Source organism: Sebastes fasciatus, chromosome 8, assembly GCF_043250625.1.
Source record: "Sebastes fasciatus isolate fSebFas1 chromosome 8, fSebFas1.pri, whole genome shotgun sequence".
Lineage (NCBI taxonomy): Eukaryota > Metazoa > Chordata > Actinopteri > Perciformes > Sebastidae > Sebastes > Sebastes fasciatus.
The window spans coordinates 29,220,834-29,236,174 of NC_133802.1; the positions used below are offsets into that span (position 1 = coordinate 29,220,834).

The following is a 15,341-nucleotide window of genomic DNA, read 5'->3' on the forward strand; positions in this document are numbered from 1 at the left end:
TCAGAGTCCTTTAAGCAGACCGGACAGGTGAGTGGTCACCTGTCTGGTTAAACAATCCGTACATTTGTTTTCGGTCTTAAAGTTCTGGTCTGTGAGAGGAGTGTGAGGAGAGGAGTAAAGGGAGGAGGAGGCAGACTGAACCTCCTCTGCTGAATATTTCCAGTCCTCACTCCCAGATCTTATTGGTGGAGAGGCTGCGAAGGGCCGGGCCCCGTGGCCTCCTCGTCCAATAAGCTGTGAGAATGAGCCAAGGAGCTTCAGGGTTTCTCCACAAGCGTTCTCTTTGTTGAACATGACAAACATCACTGGACTGAAGCTAAAGCTCAATAAATTTACCAAAAGAGTTGACAGTGCAGAAGCTGTTTTTTGGATTTATTCTCCTGTCTTAATACAGATGTGCAAAAATAACTTTTGCGCTGACTGAATTCTAAGATGCAATTCAGAATTTGTAGAGAAATGTCAGAATGTATTGCTAAAAATCAGATTTTTTATATTAAAGGGCGACTCCAGCAATTTGATATTGCACTATTGTAAAGTTAGGTGACTCACAAGAGACGAATAAAAACAAAAATGGTCAAAATTAAAGCAGCAGAAGACGAGATATCCTGACTCTTAGTTCCTATTACGGGTCGAGTTAAAAAAAAAAACTGCTGGAAACTACATTTCCCATGATGCATAGTGGCTCTTTAAAGTCAATTTTAAGTCATGTCAAAATAAAAGTTCAAATTTAGATGGCAAAAGTTGTCAGAAGAATTTGGGGAGAAAAGTCTTCTGAGATTTAAAGAAATCTGACTTCAAAATATTGACTATCACAGAATTACCATTTTTACTACTTTTTATTAATTGGACAGTTATATAATGGCATTTGGGCATTTTGCTGTGTGACTGAATTTAGAATTAGTAGAAAAATGTCAGAATTTGTCAGATTTTTTATATTAAAGGGCGACTCCGCCGATTTAATAAAGATTTATGTAAAGATGGGTGACTGACGAGAGACGGATAAAAACGAAAATGGTCAAAATTAAAGCAGCAGAAGACGAGATATCCTCACTATTAGCCCCTTGGATGGGTCAAGTGCCAAAAACTGCTGGAAACTATATTTCCCATAATGCATAGTGGCCCATTATAGTCATTATTTCAAAATAAAAGTTCAAATTTAGATGGTAAAAAAAAATCTGGCCCTTCATAGTATTGACTTTATCACAGAATTCACAATTTTTTATACTTTTTATTAATTGAATTAAGTAATCTTTATTTAATTAGAAGTCAATCCTCTCCAGGACACCATGCGGTATTTACAAACGTTTGGTGTGTGTTAATGTTGAAGTCTTGCTCATCACAGATTAAAAATGCAGAACAGATCTTATACAGTTTTTAGATGCTTGAGAAAAGCCGCTCTGACTGGACGTATTCAGCCTCACATTAATATTCTCGATGTAAATTGATGTCGTTGCTTTATTAAGAGATGCACAGTTTTGTATTTTGATGTAAAACATGAAAAGAAATAGAAATACCATGCTCATATTCAGCTCAGTGACGTTCAGTAGCCCCTCATCATTTTAAATATAATGTATCTGAAATGTTTTTTGTTTTTCTTTCTCTCTCTCTCTCTGGTTGCATTTGTGCAGGAGGTCGTTCTACGGCCCCGACTATCTATTTTATTTGCAATAAACTTTTTGGTGTTTTGATCACCGTATAGAGAAGCATAACTCTGAGTCAGTCTTGTTCTTTGATGCATAAATCCAGTGTTTTCATCTACATTTAGTTGCAAAACTAAAATGTTTTTAAATTGTTTAGTAATATGTCGACCCAGTTAATATGCTTGCTTTTAGAAATATTTAGTAGTGGTTTCCAAATAAGGACATTATTTTTCAGTGTAACTGAGTTGCATGTTTAAAGTAAATGCAGTGTTTAGAGAACAACAGAGGAGCTAGAATAGATCCCTGAGGAACTCCACGTTTAACCTCCTTGAGACTCGCGGGCAATCCCAACTGTCTTTCAGAGGTTGTAGCAAGTTCAGTTTTAGAGTGAATGTACAGATACTATATGAAACTAGAAAACCATATGTCATACTAGCTTGAATAACGCTCCAAACTTCCGCTAAATTTTAGCGAGGAAAAACTGTCATGGCCATTTTCAAAAGGGTCCCTTGACCTCTGACCTCAAGATGTATGAATAAGAAATGGGTTCTATGGCGATAACGTTTCTCGCTGCGGAGCCCCGTCACTTCAAAAGACACAGGAAACCTCTGTTGGTCTGGAGGAGCTGCAGCATTTATTTCTGCACAAACGTCCTCTGTACATTCACTAGATATTCTCAGAGCTACAAAGTCTTCTGCAGTGTGTAGTGTGCACGCATGCACGTGAGAGTGGAGCGAGCTGAGTGAAGGCAGGCAGAGGAGCAGAGTACAGCAGAGACTCCGGCCCTGGAGACCAAAGCTACAGTCTCCCCCGCGTCCTCCGTCCGCGGCCAACACTGTTTAACAGACGGGCTTCACTAGATATAACTTTGCAATTTTGGTGCTTCCGTGTAGTTTGTGTTGGAGTCTTGCGCGTATGGGACACCGACCCAGGTGATTTATACGTGTAAGAAGTTACAAACATTTTTGCTTTAATGTTATGCTTTTATTCTGAAAAAAAAAGCCCAAAAGTGTTGTTAGAATTTCAGCTGTCATATCGGACATTAATTTATTAATTTGTACATATATGAATTAGTTTGTTATTTACATAATTACATAAAAGTTGAAGGGGCAAAAATTAAGTTTCTGGACAGATATATGTGCTGAAGACGTGACACTTATTCTGAAAAAAAATAAAAGCCGGAAGCAGTATCGTATTTCCGGCTGCCGGCGGAGGTAGAGACCAAACTCGGAACTCTTGGTTAATTTGTTTGTCATTTGCTTAATTATTTTATAGTTTGGGGGCAAAACATTTTGTTTGTCAGATTTCAGTGCTTTTGACATTTTAATGTTATGCTTTTATTCTGAAAAAAAAACCAACGTGTTGTTAGCATTTCAGCTGTTATATCGGACATTCATTTATTAATTTACTTATTTGTTGATTTGTTTGTCATTTGCTTAATTATTTTGTAGTTTGGGGGCAAAAAATTGTTTTCTGTTAGATTTAATTTCTTTTGACCTTTAATGTTATGCTTTTATTCTGAAAAAAGCCCAAAAGTGTTGTCATATCGGACATCAATTTATTCATTTGTATACGTATAAATTAATTTATTATTTACTTAATTACATAAAAGTTGTTGGGGCCAAAATTAAGTTTCTGTGCTGAAGACACTTATTCTGAAAGAAATAAACCCCGGAATGGGTATGGTACTTCCGGCTGCCGGCGGAGGCGGAACCGACCTCGGGACTCTTGTTCTGTTCTCAGCAGCTGGTCGCTCAGTAGCTCTGTTAGCTCCGTTAGCTTCGTTAGCTTCCTGTTTTTAGCCTGTTTGTTAGTGTATACGATGGGAGAAGCCGACGTGACGCTGAACCAGACCGATGAGAAGCCTCCGGACTCCGGGCTGGTTCCCGGAGAGGACTCGGTGGTCTGGAGCCACGAGGTGGAGGTCTGCCTGTTTCACGCGATGATCGGACACAAACCCGTCGGTAAGAGTCGGCTAACGCTGTTAGCATGTTAGCTGCTGCTGGTAGGAGCCGTTAAACAGGCTGGACGGTGGGGTTCTCAACCTGGGGGTCACGGCCGGTCTGTGGGTCTCCAGGGACACTCTAAAGGGTCCTGGAGAGATAATGTTTATTTCTGTAGTTTGATGTTTGACTTAATTTAGTTTTAACTGATTATAAACCAGATCAGAGACACAGTGGAGTTAGCTAACGTTACCTTAAAACAACAACAACAACAACAACAACAAAGCAGTACTCAGATCCTTTACTTCAGGAAAAGTAGAAATACTACAATACAACAGTCTAGAAGTAGAAATACTACAGTCTAGAAGTAGAAATACAACAGTCTAGAAGTAGAAATACAACAGTCTAGAAGTAGAAATACAACAGTCTAGATGTAGAAATACTACAATACTACAGTCTAAAAGTAGAAATACAACAGTCTAGAAGTAGAAATACTACAGTCTAGAAGTAGAAATACAACAGTCTAGAAGTAGAAATACTACAATACTACAGTCTAGAAGTAGAAATACAACAGTCTAGAAGTAGAAATACTACAGTCTAGAAGTAGAAATACTACCGTCTAAAAGTACTCTGTGAATGTTTAGGGCTATCTCCCGATTCAATGCTATCACGATACTTGGGTGCCGATTTGATATGTATTGCGATTCTACAAGTATTGCTAGTCGATATTACAATTTATTGTGATTTTTTGTTAACTTTTTTAACAATAGACCATGGGAAAAAGTTGAATCAGGGACTTTTACTTTGGAAAATCTCTAAATTGATACAGTAAAAATGTTTGAACCTGGGGGTCACGGACGGTCTCTAAAAGTAGAAATACTACAGTCTAGAAGTAGAAATACTACCGTCTACTACTACTATGACGTCACGTTTCTCAGACTACAACAATAAAAGCGTTAACTTCCTTCTACCTCCACATAGACTCAAATGAAGCAAATATATCGATTCTGGCATTAAGAAATCAATTTCAAAATCGTAAAAAAAAAAAATTGCGATACATAGGTGAATTGATTCCCCCTCCCCACCCCTAATATACAATATGTACGGATAAGTAAAGTTAACTTAAGATAAAACTAGAAAAATGTAGACATTCCAGTTAGAAAATATAAATAAAAATGTTTCTCTCTCTCTCTCTCTCTCTCTCGCTCTCTCTCTCTCTCGCTCTCTTTCTCTTTCTCTCGCTCTCTCGCTCTCTCTCTCTCTCTCTCTCTCTTTCTCTTTCTCTCTCTCTCTCTCTCTCTCTCTCTCTCTCTCTCTCTCTCTCTCTCTCTCTTCTCTCTCTCTCTTCAGGGGTGAACCGTCACTTCCACATGATCTGTATCAGAGATAAGTTCAGCCAGAACATCGGACGGCAGGTTTCCTCCTCCGTCATCTGGGATCACCTGGGAACGATGTACGACATGCAGGCTCTGGTGAGGACACACTCCGATACACTCTGATACACTCTGTCTGAGCATCGGCTGGCTGAGCTCCTCACCTCTCAATCTCTCTCTTTGTGTGTTTGTGTTGCAGCACGAGTCAGAGATCTTACCGTTTCCTAACACAGAGAAGAGCTTCTCTCTACCTGATGACATCATCCAGGAGGTGAAAGAAGGTCAGAACATGATTTCTGCTGGTATAACAATAATAATAATAATGATAATATGTCTTTTATGTGGTTTTCATCTTTGTTTTGACCTTCTCCATCTTGGTTTTTGACCGTCACCAACATCATACATGTTGCTCATTAAAACTTGAACTTCTCTCTCTGTTTGTTTAGGGAAGCTGGGCTCAGAGGAGGAGACCAAAGAGGAGTTCAGGATGGAGAGAGAACCTCCAGCTACACATGAAGAAGGTACGTCTATTGTAATCACATGCAGTTTGGGGCAAGTCATAGTGAAGTCAGCACACTGACACACTGGCAGCTGTTGTTGCCTGTTGGGCTGCAGTTTGCCATGTTATGATTTGAGCATTGTTTTATGTTAAATGCAGTACCTGTGAGGGTTTCTGGACAATATTTTGTCTTTGTTTTGTGTTGTTAATTGATTTCCAATAATAACTATATACATACATTTTGGGGCGGCTGTGGCTCAGAGGGTAGAGCAGGTTGTCCACCAATCGGAAGGTCGGTGGTTCGATCCCCGGCTGCTCCGGGTCACATGTCGATGTGTCCTTGAGCAAGACACTTAACCCCAAATTGCTCCCGGAGGCATAGACATCGGTGTGTGAATGAGTATTTAGATTAAATCCTGATGGGCAAAGTTGGCACCTTAGTAGCCTCTGCCATCAGTGTATGAATGTGTGTGTGAATGGGTGAATACTGACATGTAGTGTAAAGCGCTTTGAGTGGTCGGAAGACTAGAAAAGCGCTATATAAGTCCAAGTCCATTTACCATTTACCATTTACATAAAGCAGCACATTTTTCCACTCCCATGTTGATAAGAGTATTAAATACTTGACAAATCTCCCTTTAAGGTACATTTTGCATTTTGAACAGATAAAAAAAGTGTAATTAATCACGATTCACTATGGACAATCAAGAGATTAATTGGGGTTAAATATTTTAATCGATTGACAGCCCTAGTAAGAATAGAAAAATGTTCTTTCATGAAATCCATTGTTATATATTGGGGCCAGTACGATGTTTATGTTTCTTCATTGGGTTTTGTGTTTTGATATGACTTCCTGTCTCTCTCTCTGTCTTCAGGCAGTAACTCATCGTCGAAGATGTCGGAGCGAACGAGCAGCAGTCGGGACAAGGACAGAGAGCGAGACAAGGAGAAGGGAGGGAGTGAAGGAGGAGCGGCAGGAGGAGGAGGTGGAGGGAAGGAGGCGGAGAAGAGGAAGAGGAGTCGAGCGGCTGAGAAACTGCTGTCGTCTTCCAACCCGGCGAGTCCGGGAGGAGCCAAGAGGAGACGCACCTGAGAGGTGGACAGAGAGAGAGAGACATAGTATGTGTGTGGAGGAGAGAGAGAGAGAGACGGCTACAGTAACAATGACAGAAAACGAAGAAGAATAGCCGTCACAGCTGTGTCACATGACCGTCCGCTGTCTGATCGCCGCGCTGCAAACAGGAAAACGCTGGATAAAGTGGAGGCGGAGCTTCATGTTGACTTGTTCTGTTCCTTCACTGAAGCCACATGATGCTGAGTGACGTCTGACCACAGCGGCAAGTTTTTATTTGTCTTTTTTTTTAATTTTGTTATATTAGAAGAGGGTGTTTGATTTAGTCAATCTTTCATCAGTTTTTTACAGCAACGAGCTTTAAAAGAGTTTCATCATCTCGCTCCTGTAACACAGTCGGCTCACGGTGGACACTTTAATCAGAACAGATGCAGCAGAACCAGAGATATCCCCTTTTTCATCCATGCATTAATATTTTTTTTCTGTCAAAACCTGGCGCCTGCATTACCTACAATGCAACTTGATCGCCAACCATTCGTGACTTGGAGTGTGTTCTGCTAGTAGCAGCAGAGATGAGGGGCTACAGAGGTCTGGTAAGGTCTCTTCTTTCTAACTTCACACCCCTAGATTTTTCAGACTTGTTTTCTTCAACCGTCGCTGACCGAGCAGCCGTTTTGAAAGTTATCTGATTGAATGGACGTTGTCAGCTGTTATCACGACCATTCTAATGCTTCAGACGGGCCTCGCTGCACCTACAACGTTGTGAAAGTGAAACAAAACAACTTTAGATTTAGGCAACAAAACTACTTGTTAAGGTTTAAAATGATCCAACCCAAAAACCCAGCCCAGTGTTGCCAACTCTTTTCCAATGAAAGTAGCTAGCAGCACTAGCTCCAAAAGTCCTTAAATCTAGAAAGTCACCAAGTCATCAACACTAACAGTCCGTCCCTTCAGGCCTCCCTCCAAAGCCACATCCCTAAATTATCGTTATGAACGTAAACAACCAACATGGCCATTGTTAGTGCTCACAGCTGTCAAGCTAGCAGCTGGTGGGAGACTCCGGTAAACAGGCAGAGTGCACGCAGGCAGGAAGTTGGCTTTCTAATCATCACATTCAGCCTGAATGAAATGATATGACGGGTTTATTACAGTCCTGCAACAGCCATAGACGCTGGATTTTGTTCTTTTTTCGTCACAGCATTTGAGTTATTGATTGCTGTCGGCTGTAAAGAGAACTTCGACAAATATAACGAAAATGTTTTTGAAGAACATTGCCAACCCTAGCTTTAAGTACGCAAGTTACGTAACAAAATATGGTAAAATAAGTCAACATTGACTTCTGGTTTCGCACAGGACATGAACAGCAGACTCCTGGGTGAAAGTCCTGTGTTTGTTTGATGCATCCATCCACGACGACCTCCTCCCTACACAAACTTCAGAGAGTGCTCCAGGGATGACGTATTTCTGTTTTCCAACAGGAAGTTAGCATCACCCTGGTTCCCTCCACTAAGAGCCAATGGGATTGTTCCATTGGATTATTGCAGAAAATAAGCTCTGTGGTAAACACACGTTAATGATACATATACGTTTTGTTCAGCAAGATAATCTCCACAAATGAACACCGCTTTATGATTTTTGAAGTGTGAAAGCAATCGCCTGAATTAAAAAACTAACGTTGGGTTATAAACAAACTACACCACGGTCACGAGTGTGAGTATACACAACGAGGCTGTAAAGGCGAACGATTCGGCGTGATGACGTTTAGTAGTCTCATTTAGCCACTTCTTAGCAACCGCCTTTTTTAAGACACATAAAGGCTTCAAAATTCACGAGTGAGATATTTACTGACGGATTTTATATCGTAGAACAAAACGTTAAAATCTCTTCCGTTTGTTTTAACCACGGACCTTATTTCAGCCATCTAACTGAAAACCCATTGACTTCCAGATGAGGGAACCAGAAGCTAAAATGCTAACTCATTTCTGGGTTTTAGGACTCATTCCTGTAGCTCTCTGTACTACGTCACCTGACTTCCCCCTTGTCTCCCGTCATAATTACCACGGCCACTAGAGGTCGGCGTCGTCTTCTTGTATTCGTATTGGTGATCAACCATGTGAATAGATGACAACGGCCTCCTGAACCCACTAGTAGGTGTAGCAGGTCCCTTCCACTACGCCATATCTATGAGGCTGATAAACCGCTGATATGAGGTTGCGGTTGCATGCAGCCTGCAGACAAAACAACTGCGGCCACCTCCCGTACATGGAAAAGAAATCATGACATTTTTATTTACAGTTGATATAAAACACCCTACAACATAACATCAATTATAGATCTTTAAAGGTCAAGTATCAGGTCACTGTCAACCAAACCAAACCATCATTTTAAGTAGTGTTTAATAGTGCTGTTTTTATTATTTATTATAACATCAGGAGGTCAGGTTTTATTGAGACCAGAGAGAAGACTCGGTTCATCCAACAGAACATTTAAAATGTTAACTCAGTGAAGGTCTTTACTGGGAGGTTTTTATCGTTTGACTGTTAAATATAATGCAATAAATCTCTGCTATCGTATATTTTATTTCTTCTAAACAGATGTTCTAACATTTTGTAAGTTTATTGAATATGTTTTTCTGTTTTCCTTTTGTTTTTTTGTGTTTTATTTTAGTCACATGACTACAGAGTGCTTCAGTAGGTTGAAAGCACTCGATTATTATATTAGTTTATCAGTTTCAGTCTGTAGTCTGAGTGTCAGCAAACAGGGAAATGACACGCTGAACATTTAGTCAGCTGATCGGTTTCATCTTCAGACCATAAAAATAAAATGTTCCCTTTAATTTTTCAGATGTTAATTTATTGATGTTTGAGGCTGTTTGTGTCATTAAAGATGAACTCAGATCAGTAACGTCTCTTCTTGTTATTCAACAGGCAGCGCTGGAGAGTAACTCAATCACTCAATCACTCAATCAATCAATCACTCAATCACTCAATCAATCAAATCACTTTATTTGTCCCCAGAGGGGCAGTTGGTCATGCAGCAGTTAGATTCACACATTTAGCACACATAAAACACAGGGCACATAAATACACTGAGGCCAGAAATCAGTAAAATTAAAATAAAAGTTAAAAACATTTGAAATTAAAAATACTCAGTCAATCAATCAATCAAACAAAAAACTCAGCTAACTATAAAATAAAATAAAAATAAAAACAGTAAAAATACTCAGTAAATTAACTATAAAACAAAACATTAATATTAAAATAAAATAAGTAAAAATACTCAGTATATTATTTATAAAATAAAAAGTAAAATAAATTATAAAATAAAAAATATTCAGTCGATTAATTAAAAATAAATAATTAAATAAATTATAAAATAAAAAATAATTATAAAATAAAAACAGTCAGTCAATTAATAAAAAATAAAATTAAAAGAGTAAAACCCTCAGTCAATTAATTATAAAATAAAAGATAAAATTACTTACTTCTTTACTTACTTAATTATTATTAACTCAGTCAATTAAAAAAAATAAATTAAAAGTACTCAGTTAATTATTTATAAAACAAAACAGTAAAAATAATCAGTCAATTAATTATAAAATAAAGAAATAAATAAACTATAATAAAAAAAATACTCGATTGAAAAAAATGAATTAGAAATACTCAGTATATTAATTATAAAACAAAAATTAAAAAAAAACAGCAAAATTGCTCTGAAAAACAATAAGTTAAACCGTTATGAGAGAGTTCAGGAAGGAGTGTTTGAATTTATTGGTTTTAGTAAGTGGGAGTCTGAGGAGGCTTTCAGATGGCAGAGACTGAAGCTGTCGATGTAAAATATGGGATGGATTCTGCTTTCTTAAATCTTAAATGATTGTTGTAAAGTTCCTGCAGAGTTTCCTGTGTTATTTTGCTGGAGACGTTGACCGCCTTATTGAGTACATTTTTGTGTTTGACCTTGAGAGATTTAATTGATACCAGCAGATAAAAGAGAAATTAAGGATCCTGTGATTCACTTTCCTGTTAAAGCTGCAGTGTGTTGATGTTGCCACCGGGAGACGCTGTCCTGCTGCTGTGGGACGAAACCATCATTCTCTTTCTGATTAACACCAGCACCAGGAAAATAACCAGAGGTTTTATTGGTAAAGTAAAAAATATTGTGACTTTGGGGTCAATGCATTGATTTGTTTCAATTTGACCTTTTTCAAGCGACAACATAAAGTGGAACTGCTCCTACATTTTAAAGTTAAAGTTTAGTGAGCGTTTCAACAATTCACAAAATAGCAAATTACAGAGATGAGTAATGTAAAGGTCAGTCAGGTAAAGGAGTCCAGCTCGTCTTTTATTCTTCCTCACAAAGGCTTTCTGCTCTCTTTTTATTAATGTAAATTTAAAAGCAACACCTTCCAAACCTGACTGTTGCTACATTAATTAAGATTACACAATAAAAAGCTTTGATTTAAACCTCTCCTCTTCCTCCGCCCTTCATTGTCTCTTTTCCAGCTCCTTGTCTCCTTTTTCTTCCTCCTCCCAACAAAACACCATTATTCACTTCTTCTCATTAACACAATAACATGACAGCTTTATTTTCAAGACATCAGCGGAAACAGCTGCTCGTTACTAAGAGAACAAAGAGCTGCTTAAAATACTCTGGCATTATGATTCCAACTGATAAAGGCTCTTATCTATGTTTTTGAACTTAATATAACAATATTATTTGGGTGTATATAGGCAATATAATATTATAATATATTGTAAATAGCATGTTCCTGTTGGTGAGATCTCTTTTGATGTTATAGAAAACACTGTTTATCACTTGAATATTGTTTTATGGATCATTTACATTAAATAACTAAATTAGGACTTTCCATTAAAGGTCCCATATTGTGCTCATTTTCAGGTTCATACTTGTATTTTGGGTTTCTACTAGAACATGTTTACATGCTGTAATGTTAAAAAAAAACTTTATTTTCCTCACACTGTCAGCCTGAATATACCTGTATTTACCCTCTGTCATAAACGCTCTGTTTTAGTGCATTTCAACAGATTTGCGTTGCTAGGCAACAGTTTGGGTCCATGTGTACTTCCTGATGTTATTCACATACACTGCAACAGGAAATAAACTGGGACACATTTAGAATATTTACATTTAAAAACCGTGTAATGGTCTAAATATTATATATTTGTGACATCACAAATGGACAGAAATCCTAACGGCTTATTTCAAACGTACAATTTCTGAATACGGGGCTGTGTGTATTTCTCCGTATATTGAGCGTTGTGATAGTTTAACAGTATTTATATATCACTTAAACCTGATTTATAATATAAAAGACGTGAACATCTCACATTTTACAATATGGGACCTTTAAAATCAGTATCTTTGAAAGCATTAAAGGAGGGTATACTTTTAAGCCATATCTTTTATGGATATAATATTTTGCTAAGATATTAATCAAATTAATGATGTCAATTTCATCTGCTGAAAAACTGGGATTGTTAAAAACTAGTAATATCTCAATCTTTGTTAGAGTGATATATTTTTCAAAATGTTTTCTTCTGTAAATCAAACCAGAAAGAAGTAGCATGAAAACAATCCACAAACACATGTTCAATAGTTTCCCCTTCACAATTACAAAAAGTGCATCATGTACAATCTGAAATAGAAAAATTCTATGGATTCTATTTTGAATTAAATATTTATGAGGCAACAGAAAGATAGCGTTCAATTGTTTTCTATTCAAATATAGCCACCTATATTTACATATTGGAGTAGTAATGTGAAGTTAAACCCATTATACAGTATGTAAAGTCATTATATCGCTCTCTTCAAAGCCACCAGGCTCCATTCACAAAAACAGTAATTTTACCTCTCAGAACACGGGAGTTGCTGTTCTACCGCTGCATCGATCAGTTAGTTTGTTTGTGTTATTGTGTGACTTTGGTGAATCTGAACTAACCAGAGGCCTGTACTACAAAGCGAGTTCAACATACCCAGGGTATCTTCTCGTTATCTGGCTTAACTAACCCGAACAACCGTGATCCCACTAAACGGTCCTACAACGGTGGCGGTAAGTCAACCCAGGGTTTCTCTATCTGGCTATGAGCGCGTTCACATGAAAGGGGCGGTGTTTGCAGCAATCTGACCAATCACAAACATGGACAAGTCCACCGTCAGCAGAGCGGCACATTATACAAACCAAGAGCAAACTATCATATTGGACAAATACGAAGAAGTTAAACACATAATTCAGACTAAAAGTAACACAGTTGAAGCTGCCAAATGCAGGAAGGACAGCTGGCAAAAGAAAAAAATACCGATGTGTGAATGCGTAATGCATTAAAACAAATTTTTGAATTTACATTGATATACTGCAGCGTGAAGGTAACCCCAAGAGATGCAATAATATTGAAAATCTGAAGTTAAAACCATACAGCGTGATCTATACAATGAAAACATGCATGGAGACATTAACTTCAAGGGGCATTGGGTTCCAATTTTGAGTGCAATAGCGACTTATAAATGGTTCTTTTGAGAGAAAGAATGAAAGAACTAGTGAAGTATTTTCATAACTACTTACACTCCCATGTGACCTCAGTGAAACGCACATAATCAGGTAGTCCAGTGTGTGCTGAAAAAATGTCAATTACTTGCTTTAGCTTTACAGTATTGAATTTGTAAAGCGTCTCCAAGGCTTTTGAAGCAGTTCGAACAAACTTGTATGAGTGTTGTTGACCTGCAGCTCCGTCAGAAGTTGAACCTTTTCTACAGGACGAGCTTGTGATGTTTTCACCCACTGAAACACACGGGATCGTTTCTGAAACATCCTCCTTCTTCTACTCCTTCCATCTTTACCCTTCCTCCATCTAATCACATCTTTTCCTCTGTCTGTCTGTCTGTCAGACTCGTCTGTTCATCCTCCTCTACTGCAGAGTAGTGATGCTGTTTTAGTCTTTGAAGTGGACGTGCATCTCAACCAACCAATCAGAGACAAGAGAGAGGGTACTGGAACAGATGGGAATTGAACTGAAAATGAAGAAGAAAGTGAGGGGAGATGAAAAGAGGAGCTGGAGAACCTGAGTGTGATATAAAGTCATAAATTATTCTCCTCGGAGGTTTCCTCAGGGACATTAACAGACTTACTTAGGATTTCATATTCCAGTCAGGCCGTCACAGAACATTAGCAGCTCCTCGGCTCCAAGAACCTTCTGACCTCACCTCCTGTTTACAGCCATGTGGAGGACGATGACGGACCCTGTGTGACCTATGACCTCCAGCAGCTGGTCATCATGAAATATCAACAGAAACAAAAAAAAGGAGAAAAGCGAATTTTCGCCTCGCTTTACTTGTGCGAGTTGGACCGCCGGTATGATTTGTGTTCATTCGCACTAAACGCACCTGAGAGGAGAAGGAGCTTGTCACCATAGAAACCAACAACTTTTCTTTCCGCCATCAACCATGTAAGAAATAACCGCTGTTGCTGCTTTGTACATGTTGTGTGGAAGTCCCAGAAAACGCTGTCGTGTCTGGGTTCATAACATCACCCGGTGGCGAGCTGTATTCACATACAGTGCCATTGCACTGACTCTATCTAGCAAGCCACACATCGCTACTGCGGTATGAACCCAAAATAAACAGATGGTGCTGTGATTTAATTGCAATAAACGGATCAAAAGGATGCTGAAATTTGTAAAAAAAGTCTGAATTCATGCTTTGTCAGATCTGTCCAAAAGATGACAAATATATATATGTTTATATATATATAAACTCAAAAAAAAAGTTTGGAAATTTGTGTTTGGCTGATTATTTCTCTGTTGTTACAATGCTAATTGGCATTGTATTTTACATTGTTGGAAAGCCTGTTTATTTACCTTCACAATGATGTCTAACTTGTAAGGATCGTGTATTTGTGAGATGAGCAGCACAGCTGATTATGTGGGTAGCGCCCAAGTAAAATTTGCCAAAATGCTCCGTAAATGGTAAACAGTGTATTCTCCTGTTGGTATTGACTCTTGTTTTGAGTTGTTTGGTGGATTGGATGATTGAACTCTATATCTGTAACAAGGAACAAACAAGACATATTGGCTATTTTACACTTTATTCATTTAATACAATATGTCAGGAGCCTCAGTAGCGATGGAAGATCCACACGCAGCCACAACAGCCTGGCACCTCCTCCTGATGCTGGTCACCAACCTGGTCACACGTTGATGTGGGATGGCGTTCCATTCCTCAGCCAGGGTTCGTTGCAGGTCAGCCAAAAAGGCAAAAGCTCTAGACAGAAAGCTCTGCCTCATGGCAGGAGGTGTAGCACTGTCACTCGCATCCCCAGGTGTCTCAATCAATGTCTCAGTCTTAGCCTTCGTTGAGACTACAGTCTCAACGACTGTAGTCTGTTTCTCCGCTATCACAGCGTCAAGGCAGGCCGCCTCAGCAATCACGCTAAAGCTCTCTGCGAGGGTGATTTCCTCATATGCCTTAAGATCATGAACTTCTGCAGATAGTTGTTTTATCTTCGTCTGTTGTGTCTCGGTCAGCTGTTCAAGTTGGGTCAACCTCTGTAACAGCGCATCGTTGTCTTGCGTCCGTGCAGCCATCAGTTGGTCCTGGAGATCTCGCACTTTTGCCGAGAGTTGTTTGTTCAGTGTCTGCAGTGTCTTGTTCGGGTGTCCAACTTGGGCCGGCCTAATCCTTGCATCACTCAGTTGGACCTGGACATCTTGAACAGATGTCTCCGGGCTTTGAATTTTGTTTTCCATCTGTGAAATCCTGAAAACCCTTTGAATTATATCGGCGTGTCTGTTTTCAAACAGA

General features: G+C 38.8%; 1 protein-coding gene across 1 annotated transcript; it reads left to right on the forward strand.

Annotated features, from left to right (window-relative positions):
* The first annotated feature begins 3,332 nt into the window (after positions 1 to 3,332).
* mrgbp (MRG/MORF4L binding protein) lies at positions 3,333 to 9,427 on the forward strand. Its single transcript, XM_074644853.1, has 5 exons — positions 3,333 to 3,604; positions 4,934 to 5,055; positions 5,156 to 5,237; positions 5,403 to 5,477; positions 6,331 to 9,427. Exons 1-5 carry the CDS (start codon positions 3,463 to 3,465, stop codon positions 6,546 to 6,548), a joined length of 639 nt encoding a protein of 212 aa, XP_074500954.1. The 5' UTR covers positions 3,333 to 3,462; the 3' UTR covers positions 6,549 to 9,427.
* Positions 9,428 to 15,341: the final 5,914 nt, after the last annotated feature.